This window comes from Scyliorhinus canicula, chromosome 8 (assembly GCF_902713615.1).
Source record: "Scyliorhinus canicula chromosome 8, sScyCan1.1, whole genome shotgun sequence".
NCBI lineage: Eukaryota > Metazoa > Chordata > Chondrichthyes > Carcharhiniformes > Scyliorhinidae > Scyliorhinus > Scyliorhinus canicula.
Genome location: NC_052153.1, coordinates 197381640 through 197395850, shown reverse-complemented (window position 1 = coordinate 197395850; position 14211 = coordinate 197381640). Strand labels below are relative to the sequence as shown.

Here is a 14211-nt window from a genome sequence, read left to right as displayed (position 1 = left end):
GGGTCGGGGAATAATTAGATTAACAGATTGTTGTACTATTTTTGCCATTGCATCTGTATCTTTCTCTTGTTATAAATAAAATTGTAAAAATATTTTACTTCTAAATCTGGTGCCTGGAAGTTGTCGAATGAGTCACAGGTCAGAGATCGCAGGGAGAATATGAATTATTGGTTAATTCACTAAAGTTGGGACTCTGGGATCTGTGGGGCTGGAATTGACTGCGCACTAGCCCAGGATGTTATAACACCTGGATCTACCTCATTACGCACTCTTCCCACCAGAAACAATCTGATCAATGTATCCTGACCGTTGTAATTTAAACCCCCTCTATTAACCTCCCCGGACAGGCGCCGGAATGTGGCGACTAGGGGCTTTTCACAGTAACTTCATTGAAGCCTACTCGTGACAATAAGCGATTTTCATTTCATTTCAAATCACCTGGAATCTCCTTCGCTGCACTGAGGGTATCTGCACTTTTTCTAATTGTCGGCTCTGTGGATGTTCAGGCTGATATCTGTCCCCTGTATAATGTCCGTGACAGATGAGTGAAAGTCCCTCACTGCCCTCCTGCTATCACATCTACAGTCAAACTTTGAAACTCGATGTACCACCCAAGCACCCTCACCTCTTCTCGATGTGGGCCGGGTATTTCTCCATTTAAATACAGGGACAATGCTCACCCAGGGCCAAACAGCAGAGGTAACTCACAGATGAGCCACAAGTTCCCAGGGTTCATCAGGCTGACAGTGAGGGACAACTTCACATTCCTTCGGTTAGACAGGAATATTAGCCAGAGAACCTGCTCCTGAAAACTGTCCGAATATCGAATCAGGCTGAGCAGCGATGCCTCCTGAAGAAGAATAGTTTACTGACACCCACTGCCCAGGTTCACACTTTTACTTACTTGGATGGGGATCAAATTGACCTCAACAAGGGGTATTGCTTTCCGGACTGCAGGGTAGGGAGCCCAGCAGGAGAGAGTTGGTACCCTACCTGAGGCTGCTTCCATGTGAGGTTCAGGAAGCTGCTCTGTATTGGTGCCGATCTCCCTTCTTTCCCCAGCATTCTTCCTGATGGAGGCAAAACAATGTAGCTCCGCAGACGTTGCAAACAGGCCAGTTTGATCTTGCAGCAAGGTACCACATGGTCCTACAGAGAATTAATAACAGCAGTTACACCTTCAGGGACATGGAAAGGGCAGGCGACTGGAATTAACAAGAATAACATGAGGGTCATGTCAGGGCACGAGTTTCGGGTCATTGGCTCCTCTGCTGTTCTTGCCAGCCCGGTACTCTACATGCCCGGTGGTGGTGGCAGCTCTGAGAGTTTGGCGGCAGTGACGGAAGCATATGGGAGTGGAGGGAGCGTCGATGTGGCTCCAATTTGTGGCAATCACCGATTTGTCCTGGGGAGGCTGGATAGGGGATTTTGGAGGTGACAGAGAGCAGGGATTGAGAGGATGGGGGATCTACTTATTGATGGGAGCTTTCCCTGTTTAGAGGATTTGGAGGAGGAGTTTGAATTGCCGGGAGGGAATGGGTTTCGATATCTGAAGATAAGGGAGTTTGAGCGAAGGCAGGTTGCGACCTTTTCGCTTCTACTGCCACAGGGGATACAGGACAAGGTAGTTTCTAAAATGGGGGTGGGGAAGGGGAAGGTTTCGGATATCTATAAAGAACTGATGGAGTGGGAGGAAACTCAGATAGGTGAGCTAAAGCATAAATGGGAAGATGGGCTGGGAGGGGAGGTAGAGGCAGGTCTGTGGGAGGGTGCCCTGAGTAGAGTCACCATGTGCCAAGTTCAGCCTGATACAATTCAAGGTGGTTCACTGGGCACACATGGCAGTGCCCCGGATGGGCAGGTTTAATGGGTTGGAGGGCAGGTGTGTGAAGTGTGCGGGACGGCCCGTAAACCATGTCCACAGGTTTTGGGCATGTCCAAAGCTTCGGGATTCTGGCAGGGGCTTGCGGATGTCATGTCCACGGTGCTAAACACAAGGGTGGCACCAAGTCCAGAGCTGGCAATGTTCGGAGTGTCGGAAGATTTGGGAGCCCAGGGGGCGAGAGAGGCTGACATTTTGGCCTTTGCTACCCTGGTAGCCCGGAGACGGATCTTATTAGCGTGGAGGGGCTCGAAGCCCCCGAAATCAGGGGTATGGGTGAGTGAGACGAATTAAGTTGCCCTGAGAGGGTCAACGTTAGGATTCATCCGGAGCTGGCAGCCGTTTATCGACTTCTTCGGAGAAAACGAAACCGTCAGCAGATTCAAGGGGTGGCGGGAGAAGGAGTTAGGCTATTTTGCGTTTACAGTAGGTGGGAACAATGGGAGATGGAGGGATATGTTACGGACTGAACTATGTGTATATTTGTATTGTTTATTGTTATAAAATCATAAATGCCTGAATAAAATGTTTTTAAAAAAAGAACACGAGGGGGAGGTGGGGGAACGGTGGGGAGGAGATAGCAGTGAGGGTCAGGGGGGAGGGGAAAGGGGGAAGATGGAAGGGGGGAAGATGGAAGGGGGGGAAGATGGAAGGGGGGGAAGGAGGTAAGGGGTAAGGGGGGGAAGGTGGAAGGGGAGGGAAGGAAGGAAGGAAGAAGGTAAGGTGTAAGGGGGGGAAGGTGGAAGGGGAGGGAAGGAAGGAAGGAGGTAAGGGGTAAGGGGGGGAAGGTGGAAGGGGAGGGAAGGAAGGAAGGAAGTAAGGGGTAAGGGGGGAAGGTGGAAGGGGAGGGAAGGAAGGAAGGAGGTAAGGGGTAAGGGGGGAAGGTGGAAGGGGAGGGAAGGAAGGAAGGAGGGAAGGGGAAGGAGTAGTTGGTGATTGAAGTGGTCAGACTGAAGGACAAAGAAGCTGGAGTTTGTTCACTGGATTTCTGATTTCTCACAACACGAGGTCCTCAACAAACTCCGAGGAGCAGGTTCATTGTTCTCACTCACCCAGTGGGGGGGCAAAATATCCAGAGGTGTTGGTCGCTTGTGGAACATCCACTGGCACCTGGTATGAAACACAACTGTTAGATATCGCAATCCGAGCAGAACACCACCATTTCCCCAAATCTCCCAGACCATTGGGCCACGTCCCCAGGACTCTGAACCTCCCTAACAGCACAGTGGGTGTACCTACACCACCTGGACTGCAGCGGTTCAAGGCAGCAGCTCACCGCCACTTTATCAACAGAGTTGTTAAGTTGCTCTGTGGGAGGTTCAGACTGGATGGGCTGAATCATTCCTCCAGTGCGGGAATTACTCTGGGATTCTAATTACCAATGTGCCATGGAATGGCGATCTTGCCAGTGACGCCCATAACCCAAGAAGGAAACAACCCCCCCCCCCCCCCCCCCCCCCCCCGGTGGGAGTGAAACTGTGCCCACTCCTTCTGTTAAAATAAAAAGTTACAATGTTGTTGCAGGATCTGTTAGGAGTCAGACTGGGACTGTACCCTCTGCAGCCAGTGAAGGGGCCCTGGCACAAATGGTCCTTCTTTCCATGTGGTCAGTGGGTGACTAACATCAGTAACAAGTGACCTGGGCTGGGATAGCCTCTCCTGTCCTCCCACCACGTCACGGGATGGGTATCGCCAATCAAGTCAGAGAGTGAGACCATCACCCAGGCTACGGCAGGACAGTCCGCCTTCCAAACCCACCCCTTTTGTTTAATATTTGGGCCGGGATTCTCCCCTACCCGGCCGGGGGGGGGGGGGTCGGAGAATCCCGCCCCTGATCTCTAAAGTTCCAGGGACATCTCCAAGCACAGGTTCAAGGATTTTACCGCACAAGCTCTGCTCTCAACCTGCTGGGGTTCTGGTGGGTCAGGGCTGGCCAGCTGTTTGTCTGACGAGGGCGATTTGCAGACTGGCCTCTCTGTTACTTGTCTCTCACGACGTCGCTTTAACCTGCAGAACGAAAAACAAAACAATTCGTAAGAAAAAGCACATTCATATCGTGGCCTATCGCCCTTCAACCCCACTGTCTCCCATCACCTTGAGGGTGAGAAAGGGGAGTCTGAAACCAGTGCCTTAAACTGAAAAGAAGAAAATGAAAGGGAAATGGATACAGAGTCGGCTAAAGTAGAATGGAAAGTAAGTTGAAAGATAAAGATAAGTAGTGGGAGGCATTGAAGGAGATATTTCATACTTCTCAAGAAAAATATATCCCATTACCCGAACAGGCGCTGGAATGTGGTGCCGAGGAACTTTTCACAGTAACTCCATTGCAGTGTTAATGTAAACCTACTTGTGACAATAAAGGTTATTATTATTGAGAAAGAAAGACTCTACCAGATGGATGAACCGTTCACGGCTAAATAAGGAAGTTAATAATAATAATCTTTATTGTCACAAGTAGGTTTACATTAACACTGCAATGAAGTTACTGTGAAAAGCCCCTAGTCGCCACATTCCGGCGCCTGTTTGGGTACACAGAGGGAGAATTCAGAATGTCCAATTCACCTCACAGCACGTCTTTCGGGACTTGTGGGAGGAAACCGGAGCACCCGGAGGAAACCCACACAGAGAGTGAAATAATTTGTGACAAATGTATTAGGGGTGGAACAGACTGTATGAGGAGAATCAGGGGATCAGAACACAGGAAATAGGAGTAGTCCATTTGATCCATCAAGCCTGCTCTGCTATTCAAACAGATCATCGCTGGTCGTTGACTCTGGTGCTATTTCCCCACCGTCCCCATATCCCTTTGATGTGATTGGTATCCAGAAATCTTTCAGTTTCTCTCTTGAACATGAGCTTCCGCAGCCTGTGGGGTAGAGAATTCACCACCTTCTGAGTGAAGAAATTCCTCCCCATCTCAGTCCTCTATCACTTGCCCCTTATTCAGAAACTGTGTTCTCTGGTTCGACACTCACCAGTCAGGGGGAAATATCCAATCCACATGCACCAGCCAGGGGGAAATATCCAATCCACATGCACCAGCCAGGGGGAAATATCCAATCCACATGCACCAGCCAGGGGGAAATATCCAATCCACATGCACCAGTCAGGGGGAAATATCCAATCCACATGCACCAGCCAGGGGGAAATATCCAATCCACATGCACCAGCCAGGGGGAAATATCCAATCCACATGCACCAGTCAGGGGGAAATATCCAATCCGCATGCACCAGCCAGGGGGAAATGTCCAATCCGAATGCACCAGTCAGGGGGAAATATCCAATCCACATGCACCAGTCAGGGGGAAATATCCAATCCACATGCACCAGCCAGGGGGAAATATCCAATCCACATGCACCAGTCAGGGGGAAATATCCAATCCACATGCACCAGTCAGGGGGAAATATCCAATCCACATGCACCAGCCAGGGGGAAATATCCAATCCACATGCACCAGTCAGGGGGAAATATCCAATCCACATGCACCAGTCAGGGGGAAATATCCAATCCACATGCACCAGTCAGGGGGAAATATCCAATCCACATGCACCAGTCAGGGGGAAATATCCAATCCACATGCACCAGTCAGGGGGAAATATCCAATCCACATGCACCAGCCAGGGGGAAATATCCAATCCACATGCACCAGTCAGGGGGAAATATCCAATCCACATGCACCAGTCAGGGGGAAATATCCAATCCACATGCACCAGCCAGGGGGAAATATCCAATCCACATGCACCAGCCAGGGGGAAATATCCAATCCACATGCACCAGTCAGGGGGAAATATCCAATCCACATGCACCAGTCAGACGTGTATACGGTTTCAATCAGATGACTGCTCACTGTTGGAAATTCTAGAGATACAGACGCTGTTTCCTTAATCTCTCCCAAACCAATCCCGGCATTCCCAGGGATTAGTCTGGGGAACAACCATTGCCTGCGCTCAGTGGCCAATAAATCTTTCCAGGTTCGAGACCAAAACTGTACAAAACACTCAATTTCTTTTATGATGAAAGCTAACATTCCATTTGCCTTCCTAACTGCTTGATGTGACGGACATACGGACAAATGTGAGGTAATGAATTTTGGAAGGTCTAATACAGGTAGGGAATATACAGTGAATGGGAGAACCCTCAAGAGTATTGACAGTCAGAGAGATCTAGGTGTACAGGTCCACAGGTCACTGAAAGGGGCAACACAGGTGGAGAAGGTAGTCAAGAAGGCATACGGCATGCTTGCCTTCATTGGCCGGGGCATTGAGAATAAGAATTGGCAAGTCACGTTGCAGCTGTATAGAACCTTAGTTAGGCCACACTTGGAGTATAGTGTTCAATTCTGGTCGCCACACTACCAGAAGGATGTGGAGGCTTTAGAGAGGGTGCAGAAGAGATTTACCAGGATGTTGCCTGGTATGGAGGGCATTAGCTATGAGGAGAGGTTGAATAAACTCGGTTTGTTCTCACTGGAACGACGGAGGTTGAGGGGCGACCTGATAGAGGTCTGCAAAATTATGAGGGGCATAGACAGAATGGATAGTCAGAGACTTTTCCCCAGGGTAGAGGGGTCAATTACTAGGGAGCATAGGTTTAAGGTGCGAGGGGCAAGGTTTAGAGGAGATGTACGAGGCAAGTTTTTTACACAGAGGGTAGTGGGTGCCTGGAACTCGCTGCCGGAGGAGGTGGTGGAAGCAGGGACGATAGTGAGGTTTAAGGGGCACCTTGATAAATACATGAATAGGATGGGAATAGAGGGATACGGACCCCGGAAGAGTAGAAGATTTTAGTTTAGCCGGGCAGCACGGTCGGCACAGGCTTGGAGGGCCGAAGGGCCTGTTCCTGTGCTGTACTTTTCTTTGTTCTTTGGTCATGTTAGCTTTTTAAAAATTCATTGATAGGATGTGGGCTTCGTGGGCTAGGCCAGCTTTCATTGGCCATCCCTAATTGCTCATCAGATGGTGGGGGTGAGCTGCTTTCTTTAACTGCTGCAGTCCCTAAGGTGTAGGTACACCCATTGTGCTGTTAGGGAGGAGCTCCAGGATTTTAACCCAGCGACAGTGAAGGAATGACAATATATTTTCAAGTCAGTGGCTTGAAGAGGAGCCTCCAGGTGGTGGGGTTCCCAGGTATCTGCTGCTCTTGTCCTTCGAGATGGTAGTGATCGTGGGCTTGGAAGGTGCTGCCTGAGGAGCCTTGGTGAGTTGCTGCAGTGCATCTTGTAGATGGTACACACGGCTGCCACTGTGCGTCGGTGATGGAGGGATGAATATTTGTGGATGGAATGCCACAAACACTATAAACAGCAAAGGACCAGCAACACCAATGCCTGCTGCACATGACTGGTCACTGCCTTCCAGTCACAGAAATAACCTTCCAGTATCATCCTCTGCCTCCTGCTATCGAGCCAACTTTGGATCCAATTTGGCAAATTTCATAGAATTAACAGTGCAGAAGGAGGCCATTCAGCCCATCGAGTCTGCACCGGTTCTTGGAAAGAGCACCCTACCCAAGCCCACACCTCCACCCTATCCCCATAACCCAGTAACCCCACCCAACACTAAGGGCAATTTTGGACACTAAGGGCAATTTATCATGGCCAATCCACCTAACCTGCACATCTTTGTGACTGTGGGAGGAAACCGGAGCACCCGGAGGAAACCCACGCACACACGGGGAGAACGTGCAGACTCCGCACAGACAGTGACCCAATTGCCCTGGATCCCATTGGCTGTTACCTTCTTGATCAGACCTCCATGAGGGACCTTGGCAAAAGCCTTACTGAAGTCCACGTCGACGACATCAACTACACTGCCCTCATCTACACACCTCCTCGAAAAATTCAACCAAATCTATTATCCAAGATCTTCCCCTGACAAAGCCATGTCGATTCTCCTTGATTCATTCTTGCTTCTCCAAGTGGGGATGAATTCTGTTTTTTTCACCAAAGTGGATAACTTCACATTTATTCACACTACATTCCGTCTGTCATGTTCTTCCCCATTCGCTTGTCGAATTCCTCTTGCACCCTCCTCATAATTTATATTCCCATCTTTCTCTGTATCATCACCAAATTTGGAAATATGATATTGGACATCCAAATCTTTAGATAGATTGTGAACAGCTGATACCCGAGCAGTAATCCTTGGAATACCAACTCTTAACAGCCTATCATCCCGAGAATGATCCCTTTATTCCGACTCTCTGCTTTGTGTGTTAACCAGTTCTCAATCCATATCAAAATATTCCCGCCAATCCCCTGGGTTCTAATTTTATTTAAAACCCCCTGTGTGGAACCTTATCAAAATTGTCCTGAAAATCCAAATACACCACATCCACCGGTTCTCCTTTATCTATGCTGCAAAAAACTCCCTCAGGTTTGCAAAACATGATTTCTCTTTCATAAACCCATGTTGATTCTGCCCAATCATATCACTATTTTCCAAGTGTTTAGGTATCACTTTATAATAGAATCAAACGTTTCTCTACGACTGATGTCAGGCTAACAGGTCTGGCGTTCTCAAGTTTCCTCTCCCCCCTCCTTTCTTAAATGGATGTTGTGTATTCAGGTTTCCAAAATACATTTTATAAGTTAAACATAAAAGGTTACTGCGAAAGATAATAGTTCACGGTGTTGGGGGTGGTAATGTTAATAGAATATTGGCTAACCAACAGGAAAGACGGAGTCGGGATAAATTGATCATCTTCAGGATGGCAAACTATGATTGGTGGAGTGCCGCAGGGATCAGTTCCGGGAGCTCAGCATATTAATATTAATGAGCGGAGGAAGACCATAAGACCATAAGACATAGGAGCGGAAGTAAGGTCATTCGGCCCATCGAGTCCACTCCACCATTCAATCATGGTTGATTTCAACTCCATTTACCCGCTCTCTCCCCATAGCCCTTAATTCCTCGAGAAATCAAGAATTTATCAATTTCTGTCTTAAAAACACTCAATGTCCCGGCCTCCACCGCCCTCTGTGGCAATGAATTCCACAGACCTACCACTCTCTGGCTGAAGAAATTTCTCCTCATCTCTGTTCCAAAGTGACTCCCTTTTATTCTAAGGCTGTGCCCCCGCGTCCTAGTCTCCCCTGCTAATGGAAACAACTTCCCTACGTCCATCCTATCCAAGCCATTCATTATCTTGTAAGTTTCTATTAGATCTCCCCTCAACCTCCTAAACTCCAATGAATATAATCCCACGATCCTCAGACGTTCATCGTATGTTAGGCCTACCATTCCTGGGATCATCCGTGTGAATCTCCGCTGGACCCGCTCCAGTGCAAGTATGTCCTTCCTGAGGTGTGGGGCCCAAAATTGCTCACAGTATTCTAAATGGGGCCTAACTAGTGCTTTATAAAGCCTCAGAAGTACATCCCTGCTTTTATATTCCAAGCCTCTTGAGATAAATGACAACATTACATTTGCTTTCTTAATTACGGACTCAACCTGCAAGTTTACCTTTAGAGAATCCTGGACTAGGACTCCCAAGTCCCTTTGCACTTTAGCATTATGAATTTTGTCACCGTTTAGAAAATAGTCCATGCCTCTATTCTTTTTTCCAAAGTGCAAGACCTCGCACTTGCCCACGTTGAATTTCATCAGCCACTTCTTGGACCATTCTCCTAAACTGTCTAAATCTTTCTGCAGCCTCCCCACCTCCTCAATACTACCTGCCCCTCCACCTATCTTTGTATCATCGGCAAACTTGGCCAGAATGCCCCCAGTCCCGTCATCTAGATCGTTAATATATAAAGAGAACAGCTGTGGCCCCAATACTGAACCCTGCGGGACACCACTTGTCACCGGTTGCCATTCCGAAAAAGAACCTTTTATCCCAACTCTCTGCCTTCTGTCTGACAGCCAATCGTCAATCCATGTTAGTACCTTGCCTCGAATACCATGGGCCCTTATTTTACTCAGCAGTCTCCCGTGAGGTACCTTGTCAAAGGCCTTTTGGAAGTCAAGATAGATAACATCAATTGGCTCTCCTTGGTCTAACCTATTTGTTATCTCTTCAAAGAACTCTAACAGGTTTGTCAGGCACGACCTCCCCTTACTAAATCCATGCTGACTTGTCCTAATCCGACCCTGCACTTCCAAGAATTTAGAAATCTCATCCTTAACGATGGATTCTAGAATTTTGCCAACAACCGAGGTTAGGCTAATTGGCCTATAATTTTCCATCTTTTTTCTTGTTCCCTTCTTGAACAGGGGGGTTACAACAGCGATTTTCCAATCCTCTGGGACTTTCCCTGATTCCAGTGACTTTTGAAAGATCATAACTAACGCCTCCACTATTTCTTCAGCTATCTCCTTTAGAACTCTAGGATGTAGCCCATCTGGACCCGGAGATTTATCAATTTTCAGACCTTTTAGTTTCTCTAGCACCTTTTCCTTTGTGATGGCAACCATATTCAACTCTGCCCCCTGACTTTCCTGAATTGTTGGGATATTACTCATGTCTTCTACTGTGAAGACTGACACAAAATACTTATTAAGTTCCTCAGCTATTTCCTTGTCTCCCATCACTAGATTACCAGCGTCATTTTGGAGCGGCCCAATGTCTACTTTTGCCTCCCGTTTGTTTTTAATGTATTTAAAGAAACTTTTACTATCCAGCAGAGGGCAGCTGAGCAGAGCTAATGATCAGCTGTTCTGGGGAAATTTGCATACGTGCAGTGCGGTCAGCCTAAGTTGAAGGTGAATCTGCGAAGGGGACCCGAGGAGTTTGAGTGAAGGCAATCATCCAGCAGAGGGCAGCAGAGCAGAGCTACTGATCAGCTGTTCTGGGGAAATTTGCATACGTGCAGTGCGGTCAGCCTAAGTTGAAGGTGAATCTGCGAAGGGGACCCGAGGAGTTTGAGTGAAGGCAATCATCCAGCAGAGGGCAGCAGAGCAGAGCTACTGATCAGCTGTTCTGGGGAAATTTGCATACGTGCAGTGCGGTCAGCCTAAGTTGAAGGTGGTTTGTGGAGAGGCTGTTGGCAAGTGACAGTTAAACCCGAAACACTTTGTGAGTGTTTCCCACCCTACCTCCTCCTCTAACCAACCCCCCCACCCCACGGTGGTTGGGAAGCGGGAGCAGGGGCCTGTCGTGAAGGTGAGTGAGTGCCTTTAAATTTGCTTACCTTTGAGCGGGAGCAGGGTTTGAGGTAATATCAGGTAAGCTCTTCCTTTCTTTTTCTTTTTCTTGTTATTTTTTAAATCTAGAGGTGATGTCAGGGAAGGCAGTACAATGCTCCTCCTGCAGAATGTTTGAGGTGAGGGACGCCGTCAGTGTCCCTGCTGATTTCATCTGTGGGAAGTGCACCCAACTCCAGCTCCTCAAAAACCGTGTTAGGGACCTGGAGCTTGAGCTGGATGAACTTCGGATCATTCGGGAGGCAGAGGGGGTCATAGATAGGAGCTTCAGGGAAATAGTTACACCAAAGACTGGAGATAGATGGGTAACTGTAAGAGGGACTGGGAAGAAGCAGTCAGTGCAGGGACCCCCTGCGGTCGTTCCCCTGAGTAACAAGTATACCGTTTTGGATACATGTGGGGGGGACGACTTACCAGGGGTAAGCCATGGGGTACGGGCCTCTGGCACGGAGTCTGTCCCTGTTGCTCAGAAGGGAAGGGGGGAAAGGAGTAGAACATTAGTAATTGGGGACTCAATAGTCAGGGGCACAGATAGGAGATTTTGTGGGAGCGAGAGAGACTCACGTTTGGTATGTTGCCTCCCAGGTGCAAGGGTACGTGATGTCTCGGATCGTGTTTTCCGGGTCCTTAAGGGGGAGGGGGAGCAGCCCCAAGTCGTAGTCCACATTGGCACTAACGACATAGGTAGGAAAGGGGACAAGGATGTCAGGCAGGCCTTTAGGGAGCTAGGATGGAAGCTCAGAGCGAGAACAAACAGAGTTGTTATCTCTGGGTTGTTGCCCGTGCCACGTGATAGTGAGATGAGGAATAGGGAGAGAGAGCAATTAAACACGTGGCTACAGGGATGGTGCAGGCGGGAGGGATTCAGATTTCTGGATAACTGGGGCTCTTTCTGGGGAAGGTGGGACCTCTATAGACAGGATGGTCTACATCTGAACCTGAGGGGCACCAATATCCTGGGGGGGAGATTTGTTAGTGCTCTTTGGGGGGGTTTAAACTAATTCAGCAGGGGCATGGGAACCTGGATTGTAGTTTTAGGGTACGGGAGATTGAGAGTATAGAGGTCAGGAGCACAGATTTGACTTCGCAGGAGGGTGCCAGTGTTCAGGTAGGTGGTTTGAAGTGTGTCTACTTCAATGCCAGGAGTATACGAAATAAGGTAGGGGAACTGGCAGCATGGGTTGGTACCTGGGACTTCGATGTTGTGGCCATTTCAGAGACATGGATAGAGCAGGGACAGGAATGGTTGTTGCAGGTTCCGGGGTTTAGGTGTTTTAGTAAGTTCAGAGAAGGGGGCAAAAGAGGGGGAGGTGTGGCGCTGCTAGTCAAGGACAGTATTACGGTGGCGGAAAGGATGCTAGATGGGGACTCTTCTTCTGAGGTAGTATGGGCTGAGGTTAGAAACAGGAAAGGAGAGGTCACCCTGTTGGGAGTTTTCTATAGGCCACCTAATAGTTCTAGGGATGTAGAGGAAAGGATGGCGAAGATGATTCTGGAAAAGAGCGAAAGTAACAGGGTAGTTGTTATGGGAGACTTTAACTTTCCAAATATTGACTGGAAAAGATATAGTTCGAGTACATTAGATGGGTCATTCTTTGTACAATGTGTGCAGGAGGGTTTTCTGACACAATATGTTGACAGGCCAACAAGAGGCGAGGCCACATTGGATTTGGTTTTGGGTAATGAACCAGGCCAGGTGTTAGATCTGGAGGTAGGTGAGCACTTTGGAAGCAGTGACCACAATTCGGTGACCTTTACGTTAGTGATGGAAAGGGATAAGTATACCCCGCAGGGCAAGAGTTATAGCTGGGGGAAGGGCAATTATGATGCCATTAGACATGACTTAGGATGTGTTGGTTGGAGAAGTAGGCTGCAAGGGTTGGGCACACTGGATATGTGGAGCTTGTTCAAGGAACAGCTATTGCATGTTCTTGATCAGTACGTACCAGTCAGGCAGGGAGGAAGGGGTCGAGCGAGGGAACCGTGGTTTACCAAAGAAGTGGAATCTCTTGTTAAGAGGAAGAAGGAGGCCTATGTGAAGATGAGGCGTGAAGTTTCAGTTGGGGCGCTTGATATTTACAAGGAAGCGAGGAAGGATCTAAAGAGAGAGCTGAGACGAGCAAGGAGGGGACATGAGAAGTCTTTGGCAGGTAGGATCAAGGAAAACCCAAAAGCTTTCTATAGGTATGTCAGGAATAAAAGAATGACTAGGGTAAGAGTAGGGCCAGTCAAGGACAGTGGTGGGAAGTTGTGTGTGGAGGCTGAGGAGATAAGCGAGATACTAAATGAATACTTTTCGTCAGTATTCACTCAAGAAAAAGATAATATTGTGGAGGAGAATGCTGAGACCCAGGCTATTAGAATAGATGGCATTGAGGTGCGTAGGGAAGAAGTGTTGGCAATTCTGGACAAGGTGAAAATAGATAAGTCCCCGGGGCCGGATGGGATTTATCCTAGGATTCTCTGGGAAGCCAGGGAAGAGATTGCTGAGCCTTTGGCTTTGATTTTTAGGTCATCATTGGCTACAGGAATAGTGCCAGAGGACTGGAGGATAGCAAATGTGGTCCCTTTGTTCAAGAAGGGGAGTAGAGATAACCCCGGTAACTATAGGCCGGTGAGCCTAACGTCTGTGGTGGGTAAAGTCTTGGAGAGGATTATAAAAGATACGATTTATAATCATCTAGATAGGAATAATATGATTAGGGACAGTCAGCATGGTTTTGTGAAGGGTAGGTCGTGCCTCACAAACCTTATCGAGTTCTTTGAGAAGGTGACTGAACAGGTAGACGAGGGTAGAGCAGTTGATGTGGTGTATATGGATTTCAGTAAAGCGTTTGATAAGGTTCCCCACGGTCGTCTATTGCAGAAAATACGGAGGCTGGGGATTGAGGGTGATTTAGAGATGTGGATCAGAAATTGGCTAGTTGAAAGAAGACAGAGAGTGGTAGTTGATGGGAAATGTTCAGAATGGAGTTCAGTTACGAGTGGCGTACCACAAGGATCTGTTCTGGGGCCGTTGCTGTTTGTCATTTTTATAAATGACCTAGAGGAGGGCGCAGAAGGATGGGTGAGTAAATTTGCAGACGACACTAAAGTCGGTGGAGTTGTAGACAGTGCGGAAGGATGTTGCAGGTTACAGAGGGACATAGATAAGCTGCAGAGCTGGGCTGAGAGGTGGCAAA

General features: G+C 48.3%; 1 protein-coding gene across 1 annotated transcript in view; it reads right to left on the bottom strand.

Moving 5' to 3' along the window:
- The window catches only part of cplane1 (ciliogenesis and planar polarity effector 1), a 288296-nt gene that overhangs the window by 54697 nt on the left and 219388 nt on the right, over positions 1-14211 (bottom strand). Inside the window, exons 35-37 of the mRNA XM_038803925.1 lie at positions 3766-3889; positions 2935-2992; positions 994-1149 (exon numbers count right to left, since the gene is read on the bottom strand). Coding sequence (XP_038659853.1) covers positions 994-1149; positions 2935-2992; positions 3766-3889 — 338 coding nt within the window. The remainder of the gene's footprint in view (positions 1-993; positions 1150-2934; positions 2993-3765; positions 3890-14211) is intronic.